The 16,475-nt window shown below is 48.5% G+C and overlaps 6 protein-coding genes across 6 annotated transcripts in view; 4 read left to right on the forward strand and 2 right to left on the reverse strand.

Annotated features, from left to right (window-relative positions):
* Window positions 1-452: 452 nt before the first annotated feature.
* On the reverse strand, window positions 453-2,412 carry LY89DRAFT_627652 (DUF1760-domain-containing protein). Its single transcript, XM_018211148.1, has 2 exons — window positions 1,518-2,412; window positions 453-1,473 (listed from the first exon to the last, which is right to left on the reverse strand). Exons 1-2 carry the CDS (start codon window positions 2,340-2,342, stop codon window positions 508-510), a joined length of 1,791 nt encoding a protein of 596 aa, XP_018064565.1. The 5' UTR covers window positions 2,343-2,412; the 3' UTR covers window positions 453-507.
* A 426-nt stretch (window positions 2,413-2,838) lies between these two features.
* On the forward strand, window positions 2,839-3,905 carry LY89DRAFT_710930 (uncharacterized protein). The gene is made up of 4 exons (XM_018217871.1): window positions 2,839-2,964; window positions 3,012-3,238; window positions 3,282-3,588; window positions 3,636-3,905. The coding sequence occupies exons 1-4, from the start codon at window positions 2,857-2,859 to the stop codon at window positions 3,711-3,713; spliced, it is 720 nt and encodes a 239-aa protein (XP_018064566.1). The 5' UTR covers window positions 2,839-2,856; the 3' UTR covers window positions 3,714-3,905.
* Window positions 3,906-4,133: 228 nt separating this feature from the next.
* On the forward strand, window positions 4,134-6,342 carry LY89DRAFT_627659 (putative siderochrome-iron transporter). Its single transcript, XM_018211149.1, has 3 exons — window positions 4,134-4,511; window positions 4,577-5,193; window positions 5,242-6,342. The coding sequence occupies exons 1-3, from the start codon at window positions 4,276-4,278 to the stop codon at window positions 6,174-6,176; spliced, it is 1,788 nt and encodes a 595-aa protein (XP_018064567.1). The 5' UTR covers window positions 4,134-4,275; the 3' UTR covers window positions 6,177-6,342.
* Window positions 6,253-8,304, reverse strand: LY89DRAFT_656898 (PLP-dependent transferase). Its single transcript, XM_018212410.1, has 8 exons — window positions 7,994-8,304; window positions 7,900-7,941; window positions 7,590-7,849; window positions 7,394-7,539; window positions 7,048-7,333; window positions 6,824-6,991; window positions 6,561-6,776; window positions 6,253-6,513 (listed from the first exon to the last, which is right to left on the reverse strand). The coding sequence occupies exons 1-8, from the start codon at window positions 8,108-8,110 to the stop codon at window positions 6,450-6,452; spliced, it is 1,299 nt and encodes a 432-aa protein (XP_018064568.1). The 5' UTR covers window positions 8,111-8,304; the 3' UTR covers window positions 6,253-6,449.
* A 146-nt stretch (window positions 8,305-8,450) lies between these two features.
* On the forward strand, window positions 8,451-10,946 carry LY89DRAFT_656902 (uncharacterized protein; the record flags this gene model as incomplete). Its single annotated transcript, XM_018212411.1, has 6 exons — window positions 8,451-9,516; window positions 9,566-9,727; window positions 9,792-10,109; window positions 10,159-10,447; window positions 10,495-10,641; window positions 10,692-10,946. Exons 1-6 carry the CDS (start codon window positions 8,525-8,527, stop codon window positions 10,944-10,946), a joined length of 2,163 nt encoding a protein of 720 aa, XP_018064569.1. The 5' UTR covers window positions 8,451-8,524.
* A 5,056-nt stretch (window positions 10,947-16,002) lies between these two features.
* LY89DRAFT_723978 (uncharacterized protein) overlaps window positions 16,003-16,475 on the forward strand; it is a gene marked incomplete at its 5' end in the record, with an annotated part of 1,882 nt that continues 1,409 nt past the window's right edge. Inside the window, one exon of the mRNA XM_018218859.1 lies at window positions 16,003-16,462. Within this exon, the coding sequence (XP_018064570.1) occupies window positions 16,003-16,462 (460 nt within the window). The remainder of the gene's footprint in view (window positions 16,463-16,475) is intronic.

Consider the following 16,475-nt stretch of genomic DNA (forward strand, 5'->3'; position numbering starts at 1 on the left):
GTGGACACCAAAGCACGCAACAATACTGATTGGGGCATTGAGAGAATTGCTAAAGAATGCGCACATGAATCCATGTCAGACCAGTATGATCCTTGATGGATCCGACATCAACAACTAAGTAAACTCGAAGCGACATCTAAGCTAGTAGCGCAGCTTTTATACCTACGTCCCTTGGACTCAGAGAATTACCTTCCGGTCTACTTCCTTGCATCAGGTGTGTTCCGATGACAGTATCTCGAAACCACAATCCACATCTACAGTCACACTAACATATTGGGTATTAAGAACACGATGATCAATTGTTAGGGCATCCTATCAAGGACTATGATGGGTCTTTTAGTGGAGGTGTCGGGAAACATTTGCGGAGAAAATCATGACGAAGGGCCAGTTTTGGTACCGGCAGAGGTCTGGATCGAGAGTACCAGTCTCGCATGAGAATGGATGATTGCTGGGATTCGAAGAAGACATGTAATTTAAGGACAGGAAGAACAATAAATCATGCATTCATCAATCATTGATCTGTGCTGAGCATAACGCAATTCGATCCCCAAGGAGTTGCAGTTCGACCACTGATCCTCCACTACTGTTCTCAGATTCGGCTTCGACCAACTTCAAAGCTTTTTGCTGCGCAGTTCTCAAAGGTCCCAGATAAATCTCCTCCACAACACTCATCATCCCAGTAGGCACCACGTGAGTATATTGCTTTCCTCCAACAAAATACAGGAAATTGACAACCGACATGTGGAACGGGAATGATTGTTCTAGCTCCTGTATCAATTCCATATCATCTGCACTGGCTAAAGATGATGTATCGGGAAATAAGTATGGTTGGGCAGCAGCTAATGCAACAGTAGAATCAAAAGCATTGTGAGATTTCCGTTCTTGGGCGGTGATGATCTCTTCCTTAAGCCATGATACTGCAGAGCCCTTCAAGGTTTCGAAAGGGCATTCCTCCAATGTGTCTGTTATGAATGTTAATCGTAAGCGATCAACTGGGTGCGCATGAAGTATCGACGAGGTCAAAGTATGGGCTGCATATCGAAGAGTTGGTGACGGATTGTTCGCTGAGAGTAAGGACAGGAACTGAAGATGCTGTAGGAAGTCTTCATCCTCAAGTGGTCCTGAGACGAAGTGATTGTGATGTTCCAGCCATAGTCCAATGCCCAAGATAGCATCTATCACACCTGTTTCTTCGCCACCGATATTCATTGGTCCATTCGTCCCAATGAAATGCTTCACCAGTTTGGCATGATCAGGAAATATAGACAACTCGGGTGCTGCCATTTGGGACCCAAAGATTATCGAGGAGAAGATGAAGGATGTTATGAGGAACAGTGATCCTGCTTGAGATAAAGGTATGTCCCCAGGAGTAGAGGGGTATTCGGTTTCGTACTCGGAAGGATGCGAATCGGTATTGTAGATAGCATCGAAGAGAACAGGGTATTGGGTTAGGCCAAGATCGCGAGCAATTGCCTGAGGAGGTTAGTGGAAGCATACACTTGACAGAACCGACTTACCACAAGTTGTCCTACAATGGTGTCCCGAGTCTGCAATTCGACTTCTTCCCGAAATGCCTCCCCCAAGCTCGTTCTTCCAGCCACAACCTTCCTCGGCTCAAAAGCTTCCTGTAGCCTTGCGGCCCATTCTAAGGTATTAGCGTTGACATATTCTTCCAACACGTGGGTTACGAAAGATTGCAGAAGCTTTGCTTGGATGGCAGACTCGGCAGGGTCTTCATCTTGGGCCTCGGGATCTAGTGCAGTTTGGTCTGTCAAGCTGCTCGTCGGGATCTGCAAGCTGGACTTTCGCCCAGGAAGAGGTGGTCGTTTCTTTCCCGGGAATACTGTATGTACGAATGCGATGAGGGCAAGAGTAGCTCTGTTTGAGGGGCGGAAGGCTGTGAGGACTGCCATCAGAGATGTTGAGAGGAAGCGGGATGGATGTTTCGTTTTGATTCGGGGATGTAATATTGAGAGCAGATTCACCAGCGTGCAGAATCCATCGAGGTCGTTTGGTGTTGTGCCAGGTGGTGTCTCCCCCTCTTCCTCAACGCTCTCCAGATCCAGCTTCTGCAGTTCTTCTGTCACTTTCAGTATGACCTCCCGCGGATTCCCAAGGCGAGCAATCGTAGTGAGGCATTTCTCCGCCCCGGGCTGCGGCAGCAGCAGATGTATCAAGTCCCAACCAATATGCTGCGTCAACTCGGGATCTTGTAGGAACCCCTCCAAAGTTGGCAGAATCTCTGGGCTCATGTTGTATTCGAGGATAGTGAGGTACATCAGGTAGTCTTCTGCCGGCGGCAGACTGACCGTAATGGCAGTGATCGGATCGGCAGAGGCCATGTTGTCGTGCAGAGATGGGAAGATGCTGTTGTTGATGTTCGAGGCTGTCGTTGAGGTCGATAAGATAAAGAAATGTGACAGCCTGATCTTTAGCGCGTCTCAGCCTTGTGAAATGTTCAGGAAGGACTGACATTGACGCAGCAAGAAGCAGAACACTCCGCCGACCTTCTACTTCGTCCAGACTCTGTCCACCACTTCATATGCTCCCAGAAGATCGGGCTTGTGCGGATTCTTTGGACGGAAGGGTGAAGTGGGAGCTAAGGTTAAAGCATTGGGTCACACTCTGATCTTCTGGAATGAATCCTCTCAGTCATTACATTCTATGCGGTCGCAGGACTAGTATTCCGAGAGTAAAGACATTGTGGTATGCTTGTAAGTTGCATCTACCGTTGCAGAGACCAACGCTGACGACACAGATCCGTGGAACAAAAACAGACATCACCCTGCTCGGTATCCTCCCAGCTGCGAACAGCCTTCACCGTACCTAAGGCAGATGCGACGATATTCAACTACAATGGCAGCTCAAGGACCATCTGAGCAAGATGCTGTCGCCCTCTTCGAAGACGTGCAAAAGAAGTTTCCTCACAACACGCTGGGAGACGATAAATGGTACATGGTGGTTGTGGGTATTTCTGAATCTTCTTGCTAGCGGGTGTTGATATCTATCAGCTCTCTGCTATTGTTGGGGTAGAACCAGAACATGCTGTGAGTTTGTACAGCTATCTGCTCAAGAAGCCAGAATTCTCCACATCTGAATCAAGGCAAACTCTTATACGCCGGTTGCGGGAAGCATTGGTGAAGAATGTCGCTCTCCAGGGTGTCTGCAAGCCTCTCGAAGCTCTATTTTCTATCGCAAAAATCGAACGGCCTGAGGATAAGGACTACTCTTGTTCAAGGTTCGTGCATATGCCAGTGTGAGAGACTTGGCTAATGTGGTAGGGAACATTGGCAAGCAGGTCTACAAAACAGAGCTCGAGGAGAGAAGTGGCTTAATACTATCTACGAGGGCAATCTTTCAACGGCTACGGATCAATTCGCTGCGCATAGAGACTTCGATTTTATATCGAGAGAGATCACATACGGCTTCTATCTCTCGGATCATAGTATCATTTCGCCGTTGGAGACTGAGTTGGTGACTCTCTCCGGGATCATGATTCAGAACCTTCCTCTCGAGACGGCATGGCATTTGCGGGGTACGAGGAGAGTTGGTGTTAGCAAGGAGGACGTGGAACTAGTGCAGCAATGCGTAAGTCTTTTCTCTCAACTGCAAGAATGCGTCTGACGAGTCTGTAGGTGGAGATGGTAGCAGCATTCGCAGGTGCGAGACTCCACAAAATTCCAAGGGTGGCGGACATTGAGCATGAGGTATGACAATGGAATGGCCTCCTTTTGACTCGCGTTTCCTGTTTCGTGTTTCTCCTTTCGCGTTTCTCGTTTCTTGCTGGTACTCTATTGTGAATCGATTCTCCTCCGTAAGTGGGGGTCATGGAAAGTTGCATCAATTTTTGCAATTTTTTTCTAGTCTCTTTCCGGTGCCACATGGCGCGATTTGTAGAAGCCCACCTCGGCTCTAGGCTCTTCGCCACGTAATGGATTGCTGAACTGGGTTGGTTGCCCCGACCTGACGAACTGAGTAAAGTTATCAGATCCGCTGCCGCTCGTGGGGCCCATGGCGTCCCCTGCCCAATAACGATGACTCCACTCGAATCATAATCTTATCAGATCCGCCTCGAGACCCACCAGACGCTCATTAGTGCCGCCGATGCACGCCGATGCAACCGGTTGGGGACGAAAAGGGTTTGCATATGCAGGTCGATCTTCCCTCTCGAGTTCTTTTCTTCTTTTCTCTCTCACGCTCTCTTGTTATTTCCGTGCGAACGTTGCCTTGGTTGATACCACTGTCTTAATATTGCGCTGCGAGTGGCGATTCATCATGGCTATCATGGATATTATTCACGGCCGTCAGGATGGCAAGAACGTCCAGAATCTTGCCCAAGACGATGTTGCTGTTATTACCGATTCCGATGCAAACAGTCTCGAGGCTCGGAACGAGAAGGAGATCCAGGAGCACCCAACTGAGATCACCGCAAATGCCTTGCCGGGCCAACAGAAGGCTGAAGCTGCTGCTCTTGTATGGCCTAAGAGTGTAGTCTATGCGACTTATGCATGGTATGTAGGACTTGTCATCACTTCAATGACAAACATATACGACTTCTAACACAGCTTTGGGATAGGATTTGGATATGTTTCTTCATGCTCGCGCTGCAGTCATCCATTGGGAATAACGTCATCTATAACGCATATTCGTCCTTCAATGCTGCACCTCAAGTTAGCACTGCAGGCGTTTGTGCAAGCATCGTTGGCGGTGTCCTCAAACTCGTTATCGCCAAAGTTTTGAACATCTGGGGTCGTGCGGAAGGCTTCCTCTTCTTCGTTCTCGTGTATATCATAGGCATCGTCGTCATTGCAACTTGCAAAGGTCCCAATGCCTATGCAGCAGGCTACACCCTTTACTGGGTTGGCTACGATGCCATCTACCTTATTTTGGATGTCTTTGTCGCCGATACCAGCGGCCTTCGCAACAGAGCATTTGCGTTTGCCTTTGTCAGCACACCATTCATCTGCACTGCGTTTACGGGACCTTTGGCTGCAACATCTTTCCTTGACAATGGCGGTGGGTGGCGATGGGCCTGGGGCGCATTCGCTATCATTATGCCTGTGGTGTTCGTACCTCTAGCCATTGTTTTCAAGTTCTACCAATTGAAGGCGGAGAAGATGGGTATATTTGTGCGAAACCCCAGTGGTCGAACAACCATGCAGTCTATCGTTCATTACGTTCACGAATTTGATGGTAAGAGATAATGAACTTACCTGGATATGTGGCTAATCATCGTTGCAGTTGTGGGCGCTTTGATCCTGATGGCAGCATTCCTCCTGGTTCTTCTTCCGTTCAGCTTGGAAGGCTATGCTTTCACAACCTTCGGCAGCGCAGAATTCATCGCCATGATCGTCATTGGCTTCCTGCTCTTTCCCGTCTTCGCAGTTTGGGAGAAGTGGTTCACTCGGATCCATTTCGTACGCTGGGAACTCTTCAGGCAACGCACTGTCCTCGGAGCCTGTATCCTTGCTATGCTCCTCAACTTCAGCTTCTATTCCTGGGATCTGTACTACTACTATTTCATCCTCGTGGTGTATAACCTTAACACCACGTACACCGGATACATGACGCAGATTTACAACGTTGGCTCCTGCTTTTGGGGCGTGGTCTTTGGCATCTATGTTCGAACTACAAAGCATTTCAAGTACGCCTGCTTATGCTTCGGTTTACCACTTATGATGCTTGGAGCAGGTCTCATGATTCATTTCCGTGGTCAAGAGGGCAGCCTTGGTTACATCGTCATGTGTCAGATATTTATCGCGTTTGGCGGCGGAACTCTTGTTATTGGAGAACAGATGGCCGTCATGGCAGCTGCGGACCGAGACGGAGTTCCCATGATGCTCTGTATCATCAGTTTGTTCGGCAGTATTGGCAGTGCTATCGGAGATGCCGTCTCCGCCGCTATCTACCAGCACACGTTCCCTGGCGCTCTCGAGTCTGCTCTTCCTGCAGCAGAGAAATTCAATGCTACAACTATCTATCTTGGTGGTTACTTGACGCAGATCGAATATGCTGTGGGAACGCCAACTAGAGACGCGATCAACTATGCTTGGGGTTACAGTCAAAGGATGGGTGCTATCTCTGCATGTTCTATCCTGGTTCTTGGCTTCCCTGCAATTGCAGTATGGAAAAATTACAACGTCAACAGGGCACAGAACAAGGGCACTGTCATTTGATCTTCTAATTGGAGCACGTCGTAGTCAGTAGTCGAAAGCTTCAGGTGTTGCAATTGGTTCTGGTCGTTTCCTTGACGTGACAGTTCAAAATGTCTGGGGGCTTCTCCCCTGCTTCACGGAGATAGCATCAACATCTATAATCTTTTCTAATGGAAATATTCATCATACGTCAAACAACCAAATAATAATTGCTTCTGTCCCGCAATTTTTCGACGCTCTCCCCCTTTCATTTCCAGTTGAAGTGCCCCGTTGGGCCACATGCTTTTTGCCAGCTCAGCTCAAGCTCTGACATGGCCAGTCAGACTTATTTTTCGATCGGTTGCATACTGTCTTGATCCTACGTGCCTTATTAGAATGTATCATGCACCGCTAACCTTGACGTACCTTCTGATCCCTTCCAGGACTACCGATTCATGGTTACTAAATACCATTCTGAAGTGTCCTGGATTAGGTGCAAAATATCGCTTTCCTAATGACACTTGCACACCGATGTTTTCGAAACGATTCCAAAGCAGCTTCTCTGCAGCCCATTCATCCCCGTTGGTTACAGTTGTTGGCAGATACGGCCGCAAGTCAAGCCATAAGAACAATCCTGCGTTTCTGAGACCGTCAGTATGGTCCGAGGTTGAAATTCAGCATGGACTCACCCTTCTCGGTGATATTTTATACCGACTTGTTCCAAAGCCACTTCAGCAACTTTTCTACTCTTATACAGAGCAGAATGAGAGCTTTCGAGCAAACTCTTCAAGAAAATGCGATCTTCGAGGAGAGCTGCGGCCAGGCTCATGGAAATTTGAGACGGAGAAGAAAAACGACTGGGATCAGAATCAGCAATCCAAGTGAGAATTCTGGGCAAGACTCTAGGACTTACCAAAGCGACCTAGCTGCATCCGAAAACTCGGCATTGCGAGTGATCAGGCAGCCTAGACGAAGACCAGCCGCTCCATAATCTTTCGACAAGCCGTAAAGGACATGAATGAGATTTGGATCCACAAACTGCCGACTGTCAATAGCGAAGACCGAAACGTACTTCTCTGATGGTCGGTCGGTTCGTTGGTAAGTGCTCAATGCATAAATCTCGTCGCTGATTAAATGGATTTGTTTCGACTGGCAAAATTTCATGAGCTCGATAAGAGCTTCTCGAGAATAGCATTGACCTAACCAAGAATTAGAGACAGCATTGCAGGGTGATGCAGCCGGCGAAGACTTGGACATACCTAAAGGATTGTGTGGGTTGCATATCACAAGAGCTTTGATGTTGATGCCCTCTTCCTTTGCAGCGTCATACGCTTTCAAGTAGTATGGTACGCAATCCGATGAGAATTGATCAGCGCCTCCGAAGTCTGCGAAGACTTGGGATATGCTGCTTAGAATATCAGAAGGAACTCGAAGTATCTTCTAGAGGTAACTGACTGGCCTCTTGATACCATGTCCCTGGCAAAGCTGCCATAATTGGGTTTCCCAAGCAAAATAGCATCGCCACAATCAGCATCGCAGGTGAGCAGAGCACAAACCTCATTCAAATCCGTGACACCAGCGGCAAATGTGATATGTTCTGCGGTCAACGGCTCAAAAGGATTGCAATACTCATTCATATGGAGAGCCATTGCCTTTCTTAGCCGCAGAGTGCCGGTGTACCCTTCACCGTAGCCACAACACGATGCATCGAGTTTCTGCCGTTGTTAAATCGGAATGTGGTTTCTTCTTCGCTGGGGATACATACATGAGAGTTGATGAACTGAATAACCTCGCCATGGATCAGAAACTGCCAAATTCGTTATCAAACTACGCTTGCATTCGCTGTGGTATGGTTTTACATTCTCGGCTGAGGATAAATCAACAATACCGTTCGGATTTGTTTCCTCGTTGTATTCGTCAAGTAGGCCATGCTGGTAGCCGATCTCTCTGTATTTCTGACCGCGAGTGGAGAGCATAATGAAAGTAATCGAAGGCCTTTGATCCGAAACAATGGAATGCCAGGAATGTTGCTTGAGTTGATGTTTTGTAGTCGTGAGAGCTGCTGTAGAAAGAAAGAATACTTCCTAGAGAAAATCGAGCGGCATTTACTATTTATATCAGAATTATTCATGAATGAATGCTGTTTGGTGTGCAATCTGCAGCCAACAAGGTGCTGTGCAGGAAAATACACCGAGTTCCGAGTTCCATCGAAAGGAGTCTCCGGGCTGCTTCGCTTGCTTCCTCGATTACTCATCAGTTGCCTGCACACCGAGTTCCGAGCTCCGAGTTCCTCTCTCCATCTTCAACCTATAAACTGCAACAAATTGGTATCATGGAGTTTTGAAGAAGAGCTCAGAAGATTTCTTCGGCATCGTATAGCACATTCTGCAATGTCTTTACATAATTCATCTCAAAAATCCGTGGCTAGGCGGAATGGCAAGCTCCAAGCATGTGAGCCATGCCGGACTCGGAAGATACGTTGTGACCATGGCAGCCCAAGTTGTGGACGCTGTGTAAAGAGGAGGCAGGAAGCACAATGCTATTACCATCCAGCGCCGCTCACAAAGACAAGTGACAAACCAGACCCATCTTTTACGCCTCAAGCTCCTGGGCGTCATACATTGACTTCATCTCCACCAGCCGCAGGATCTATTCCACCATCTCCTGCCCCTCGAACCTCTTGGAGGCATGCATCTACTTTAACTCCATCAACAACGTCGACACCAGCAGCACCAACAACTAGTACTGTCGGCGAAAGGAGGGCATCTGTTGAAGAGTTTGGGTATCTTGGTTCCACAAGCTTTTCAGGGATCATCAAGGCGAGCAAACATGCGTCCGACGATGTTTGGCTTGGTCCTCTCGCCCAAGTCAAACGCACGCTGCGTACTCCCGCTCACTGGCATCTCAGCTCCGATCGTGTAACCACTGGGGCTCGTGTACTTGGTCTGCTTCCTGATTATGTCGCATTGGAGAAGATTTTAGAAATGCATTATGCAGCTAGCCAAACTGTTCTGGCACCATGGATCTCAATCAGCAGAGCCACGGACGCAATCATCAAAACTTTGAGAGACGAGTACCCCACAGATTCCCAACGACTTCTTCTTGCGGAGAAGATTTTTGCAAAGACGGGAGAGCCTTTGGAGATAGACGAGCACACAACAGTTGAAACACTCCATGAATCTTTTACTGGAGCCAATCTTCGTTGGGAGATTCTCGGGATCCTTTTCACTTATCTCGCTCTGGGCCTGAAATCAACAAAATTGAACACTAGTCAGAGCTTAATAGAGAGACAGGAGCTTGTTGGTGACCTTGTCCATGCAAGTAATGTATGTGTATCGTTTTGCGATCGAGCAGAATCGCAGAACGATCTTCTCGTGTGGCTGTACGTACCACCTGAAATCGCTCGCTCATAATGCTTTCTAACATAGTAGGCTATACGGAAGCACTTGCCTGGTCACTATACATTATGGTGATACGAGCTACCTGGGGTGGAGAAGATGCAGCGAGCTTGCATCGACGATATTGGCAATGGGGCTTCATCGTGATCCAAGTAATAACCCAAACCTTCCATTATTTATGGTAGAGCTACGGAGGTAAGAAGCCTTGATAGTGCTCCTCCCATTCAAAGGACGGAAGCTGAAGGCAAGCACTTTACAGACGTGCATTCGCAATTGCATACTCTGTTGACAAGAATATTTCCACATTCTTTGGACGCCCACCTCAGCTTGCAATGCGCTACTGCACTTGCCGGCCACCATACGATTTGACTGATGATGAGATTGTTGCTTCTACTCCAGTTATGGTCCTTGCAATTTCGCGACTTGATCCCGCAGGATGGAATACGCATGGTATTATTCACAGGCAGACTTGGGCACGTATCAAGATGGCACTTAATACTATCCTAGAAGAAGTCTTGGATCTGTCGCTGGCTACACCACCCCCTGCCCCTGATCTGGAGCAAAGTCAGAAAGCACAGTATTTGTGACTCGATCTGTTCTAAGATAGCTTGCTTACTTCCGCTTAGAACTATCCTTGATAAAGCTGAAGCAACTTGGGAAAGCATCCCAAGTTTTGCTAAGTACGACGATAATTGTTGGGACTCTGGTCTTGCCGCAAATGACTGCTTCTCGCATTTATATTGTTTGCTTCACTTCACGTACTCAAAGTTCCTCCTATATCGAATACAAGCTCGACACGGAGGGTGTTCTTGGAGCGCTGTGCATCTGACTGCTTCGAAGCTGCTCTCTAGAATCTTAATTTTCTCGAAGCACCGAGATCGTATTAGTGGGCCAGCGAATGACGCTGCTTGGGAGGTGAGTGCCCTGAGTTATCGAAAAGTTTAAAAGTCTTATCAGTGCAGTTCGTCTTCTACGGTTTGCCTAGTGCCGCTCTTCTTGCTATTGAGCTTCTTCGACAACAACAACAGAATCTTTCCCCTTCTGCTGATATACCTCGGTCGGAAACAATACGTAACATCTCAGTTTTCATTTCCTCCTTGGAATGGGTTGTAAGTCGTTTCTGCAAAGCATCGCAAACTGGGAACTAATTCTCGACAAGGCAAAACCCGGCGACGGTAATTACGACATTTGTCGAGGAGCTAAATTAATGTTGGAGAAGATTCTAGACGCTATTCTAGATCCCCAGCCTGTTGCCTCGACAGTAGAGAGTCAACAAGCACCTTTAGACCCATTGAGTTGGATGGATGATGTATTCAGCGGTGGCTGGATCACGTCTTGGCCGCCTACATATGGTAGTGGTATCGAACATGAGTTGATGAATAGCACCAGCCAAGATTGGCTTGTTCAATTCTGATGCATGAACGCAAAACTTCAGAAATATATTACTTCTGTATCGTCAATGCGCAGTAGCACAGAAGCAGTGATCATACACGCTCGCTTCGTGAGCATGCCGATGACTTCAATCGCATATGAACTATCGCCCTAGCACATGAGCCGGAGGACTACCGATAATCTCCGTAGCTTATTCAATGATTTCCCAAAGTGTCAGAACTGAAGATACGAACGAAATTGCCAAAGGTACAATCGGTCATCCTTTGAGCGTCAAGTGCATGCGATCGCAATGTTCCTGTACATTTATGATCTGATGCAAACTTTAATGAATTAATTTACAAGAGCCTAAAACGTTGTCTCTATAGGCTGACATCCTAACGGTATTACTCTCACTATTACGGCGTAATGGCGTTTTTTTTGGGCGGGCGGCGGCTCGTGCGCGCGCGCCTAACAGTATTTTACATTGCATATACTAGAATATGCATTTTCTTTGGTAAGGCTCGCTAATAGCACTGGCCAAGTAGTGGTCTGTGTTAATAAATGTATTTACTAGAATATGCATTCTAGAGTTATAGTTTATTATACTTAATTCTCACAAACTAATTGATTTTAAGATGACTACCGAGTCTATACAACTACCACCGCCACTACCCGAAGTGTTAAGGCTATAGCTAACATTAAATACAAAGTTCCACGTGATCATCTGCCACTCTGCTGGCTGCCGGCAAGCTCTAAGTCCAGGCGCGATCAGCACCCACTTATGTAATAAACACTAAGTCAGACTCGAATCTCAACAGTAGCTTGTAGAGTATCTCAAGCAGTAGTAGTAGTAGTATGATTTCCGTAGCGTACCACTGCCATTAGACGGGTCTCTGCCCCAGCTAGTCCTCCCAATGGTCGACGGCTTCCAATGCAGAGACTGCGCGTATAAGACGACCAACCGGCGTGTTATACGATAGCACAGCAATATAGAGCATAATAAGAAGCGCTTAAAAGACGAGGAGCTGTTCAGAGCTGTCCAGCTGCAGACGTGGTTCCGAGAGAAGAGAGCGCGATACTAGGTGGTAAACGAGACGCATTAGTCATATGATGTCAACAATAGCAGCGGCAGTAGCAGTAGTGATACTAGCGCCGCAATCAAGGCTAAGATCGTAGAGTGGATGATCAAGGAAGAGGGCTAATACTAGGTAAGCACAGTAGCCGCTGAGATCGACCCGTAGCTACAGTATACGGGCTGGGAAGAGGTGCTAGTAGGATCCAAGCACAACCTAGTCACTACCGCTGCGTTTACTGCCACTACTACTACTACTGAGCCGGAACTAGTACGACTACTATAGAGCTAGGAGCGCATTCTGCAGCAGCGCACTGCTCCTGAGTCTATAGACGACGAGACTAAGACGGGAGTCATATTCTCTAAGCTGCAGTTAGTCTGCGTTAAGAGAGTACGGGAGGCAGTAGTAGTAGTAGACAGCACACTCGATTCTACACTAATGGGACTGATTATTAGTCTTATTGCGCAAGATACTAGTCAACTGCTCTTATACAAGTCGCTAGTCATACACTACTTGGCCGTACGTGGTGTTAATCCCCAAACAAAGAGATTCTACCCGCTATTTTAATATACCCCTATCTTAGCTCATATAATCTAGATGATCCGGCTGCTTATGCTTAAAGTAGCTGTCTTAGAGAAGGGCTGGCTAGAGCTCGGACTACAGGGCCGAAAGGAGATCGGGGCAGTGGTAGGGGCAGTAGTAGAGCGCATCCATCAACTACGGAGAGATCAATTGTGTGAAGGGTCTTTCTCGCTAGCATCTAGCATCCTCTTATAGCTAGTACGTGGACAGGCCATCAACCAGGTCTAGCCGTCCGAGGCTAATATCTACTAGTCTGATGACCGCTAAACCGTCTTCTACGGGGGCAAGGGAGTAGTAATAGCCAAGGTACGGATAATGTGTTAAGCGCTGACTGCTGAGCTAGAAGGGCTTCTCTATAAGCTACTGTTTCACTAGAGTGTTACGCTAGTGCCACTGCTACAGCTAGTCGATAGTATGGGGACAACACAGCGGTTTCAGCAGAAGGGGTATAGCTTTGTTAACCACCCAAACAATACGTATTAGAAGGTGGGCTAAGAGTTCTTGTGGGAGCAGATGCTGTATAATAGCCAGACGTTAGTTAAGGGCAATAGTAGTGGTAGTAGCCAACTAGAATGGGCTGACTAGCCGTGCAAGGCGTACTTAGATCGTGAGAAGCAGTTTTTGCTCAAGCTAATAGTTGCTATGCACGTTATGGGAGGGCAGCCCGCACGCAGTCCCGAGATCGGCTCTATCAAGGTATGGAATAGCGTTATATCGAGCCGGAATCTCTTTGTGATCAACGGGCGAGTAGCGGTGGTAACTACTTATAACAAGTCTCTCAAACGCCGAGGGAAGATCGAGTATGTGTTCCGCTGCTTCCCGAAATAGCTTAGCTAGGTTATTGCACAGTATCTAGTCTACGTCCTGCCATTCTCACGTGTGGTAGAGAAGATTAAAGGCGACTTTCTCTTTGCCGACGAGCGCGGGCCGTGGATTTAGGACTAGCTGTTAGGGGCTATAGCAGTAGCAACGGCTAAGCATCTAGGAGTTCGGTTGACCGTCTTAGGGTGGTGATATATTGCTATTGCTATTAGCGATAAGCATCTCCGTAAGGCTAGCTGGATCTGGAAGCAGGATTAAGAGGAGGAGGGAGAGGTTGTGGAGGGAGAGAGTGATAGTGAGGTCGAGCAGAGCTTGTTTGAGCATATTCTCGTCCGGCAGTTAGCCTATAGCAAGCCGACGGCCGATCTACGCTATGCTATTAACGGCGCGTTTCTCAACCGGCTCGGGCCGGATCTAGTCAGCGCATACAGCTAGGTATCACGAGTATAGCACGCGTTTCTGCATCTCGAGTCTAAGGGGGCGGTAGTAGTAGTGGCAGTAGTAGTAGCCAAGCGTCCAGCTAGTCTACTGCAGCAACCGGTCAAGCGGCCGAAGCTCGAGGTTAGTCGTGCTCTACAAGGACTGCAGAGGATCTTAGGGCTCAGAGCAGCGCCCCGATCTGAAGGGCAAGCTCACGCACTTAAGCTAGTCTATTCTGCCACGCCGGCCTAGCCGCAGATTATTGTACTCGGCACTAGTAGTAGTAAGAGTCTATTATTCTTCTCGGTTGCTGCAATGGCGTCCCGCTAGACTATAGTTGTCGTAGTGCCGTTCGCTGCTCTCGTCGATGATCTCATTACGCGAGCACGAGGGCACTAGCTTACGTGTGAGGAGTGGTAGTGGTAGCGGTAGTGGAAGCTCTTGCCGCAGCTACTTATCGTTAGTGCGGACCGGGCGGTTGAGGCTAACTTTCTCCACTTTGCCAAAGGACTTGAGCCGAGTAAGCAACTAGCACACGTCTTCTTTAACGAGTGCTATATGGCTGTGATAGACACATTATACCGAGCCAAGCTACGAGAGCTATAGCAGTTATAGTACTTGGATTGCCGGTTTACTTATTTGACTACTACGCTTCTAACTACGCTTAAGCTAGTGTTCCGTGCTAATTTGCTGCTCGAGCATGCTCAGCTATATCGATAGTCGACCATACGGCCCACGATCCGGTATCGTATTGTCGACTGCTACGGGAAGGATCTATAGGAAACTATAGAGCCGCTCATCCGACGACTACTACTACCACTAGCATCACGTGGGGTGATCTATGTCCGGAGCTATACACAAGGAGAGAGTATTGCCGAGGAGATAGACTGCCCGTTTTACAAGGCTACTGCTACGGACAAGCAAGAGCTGCTCGAGCAGTGGGCGTGTAGCAGTGGCGGGTGGATCGTAGCAACTAGCGCGCTCGGGATAGGTATTGATATCCCTGGAGTTATTTACATCATCTATCTCGGCCGGCCGTACGGGCTGACTAGCTTTATATAGCAGGCAGGGCGGGGAGGACGCGTGGGTGAGATCAGTGACTTAGTTGTGATTCTTCCATCAAGCAGTGGTAGCGATAGTAGTAGTAGCTAGTTCCCCGCTCTGCGGCAAGAGCTTGTCAACACATACTTAGTCGAGGCGCAGGACGAGGCGGTATTAACTGAGTATTTTGAGAGCGGCAGCTGTCGGCGGGCTGTTCTCACACAGCACTTAGACAGCTGTCTCTAAGGGGCTGACTGTCGCATAACCGACAGCATTCTCTGTGATCGATGCTAAGAGTCACTCGAGCAAAGGGATAGGGCAGGGAGTGAGACTGAGGACGGCAGTGGCAGTGGTAGTGGCAGTGGCAGTGGTAGTGGTAGTGGTAGCTAAGAGAGTAGTGTGGAGGTCATTTACTAGGCACTGCAACTCGGTATCCAGCGGAACGAGCAGCTTGAGCAGTTCTATTAGCGGCTCCACGCACATTGCATCTACTGCCAGCTTATGCGTGTTGAGGGAGAGGGGTATAGCTACTGCCACTAGGACTGCCCGTACGCTGGTGAGAAGGGCTGTGATATAGTAGTATACCGGTAGTGGCGTTCACGGCTCCAACTAGCTAGCTGTGACTAGTGCTTCCGGTGCGGGTTGTCACAATCCGTCTGTATAATAGTCAAGGACTAGGGCGTATGTGATTACCTACATCTGATGCTCCCCGGAATCTTCTTCTTACACTAGGTGGGCCAGCTCCACGGGATCTGTCAAGAGGTTGGGTTTGGAGGAGGGTCGGAGTGGTAGTAGTAGTGGATGAATAAGCAAGGGGAGGAGGAGTTTGGGAGGCGGGAGATTAACTAGATGCAGGTGTGGCGGCGGGTGGGGGAGATATATAATGAGATTGAGGATAGTAAGAGGAATTAAGTTGATGTTTCCGTCCTGAATCTGATTTCTAGCTATCTAAGACTATTACTTAAACCACTAGCCCTAGAAATTCGCGTATTTATGGCATAAATATTTTCCGACCACCTAATCTCACCCCCGGTCAGGGGCTCTGCACGGGCCATTACTTCATGAATATTCTTTCATAAATATAAAAATCCCCCCGGGGCCACCCTGCAGCCCTACAGCCGTACGGCGGCTCAATAGAATCGCGGGGACATCGAGGAGATCATGGCAGCCAGCTTTCCGTACATCCAAGCCTATGGTGTGGTGCTCTGCGTCGAGTGCCAGACCTGCCTCCTCCCCTCCCGCAGTAGCCAGGAACGACACCTGAGGCAGCCCCCACACCACCGCAAAGGGCCGCAGTTGCAGGCTCTCCTCGACCTCTTCGCGACGTACGAGCTGCAGCTGCCGAGTCGAGTGGTGCTACCAAATTCGCCCTGCTCGGCGGCCATCGACGGCCTACGTTGCTATTCAGCCTTCACATGCTGCCTCTGCACTGGCTGCCTCACGCGGTCGAAGCACGCCCTAGAGGTGCACGTGTCCAAGGCCCACCAGCAGAAGCCAGCACAGCAAGTCGAGGGCAGCTCGTGGCGGGAGTGTACTATCCAGACCTTCTTCGCCGAGAAGCAGCACATCCGGTATTTTGTAGTGGATGATGCCAAAGAAGCCGCAGGAGCTTCAGACGCTGGTACAAAGAGCTT

The sequence above is a fragment of the Mollisia scopiformis genome (assembly GCF_001500285.1).
Source record: "Mollisia scopiformis unplaced genomic scaffold LY89scaffold_27, whole genome shotgun sequence".
In the NCBI taxonomy this organism is placed as follows: Eukaryota; Fungi; Ascomycota; class Leotiomycetes; order Helotiales; family Mollisiaceae; genus Mollisia; species Mollisia scopiformis.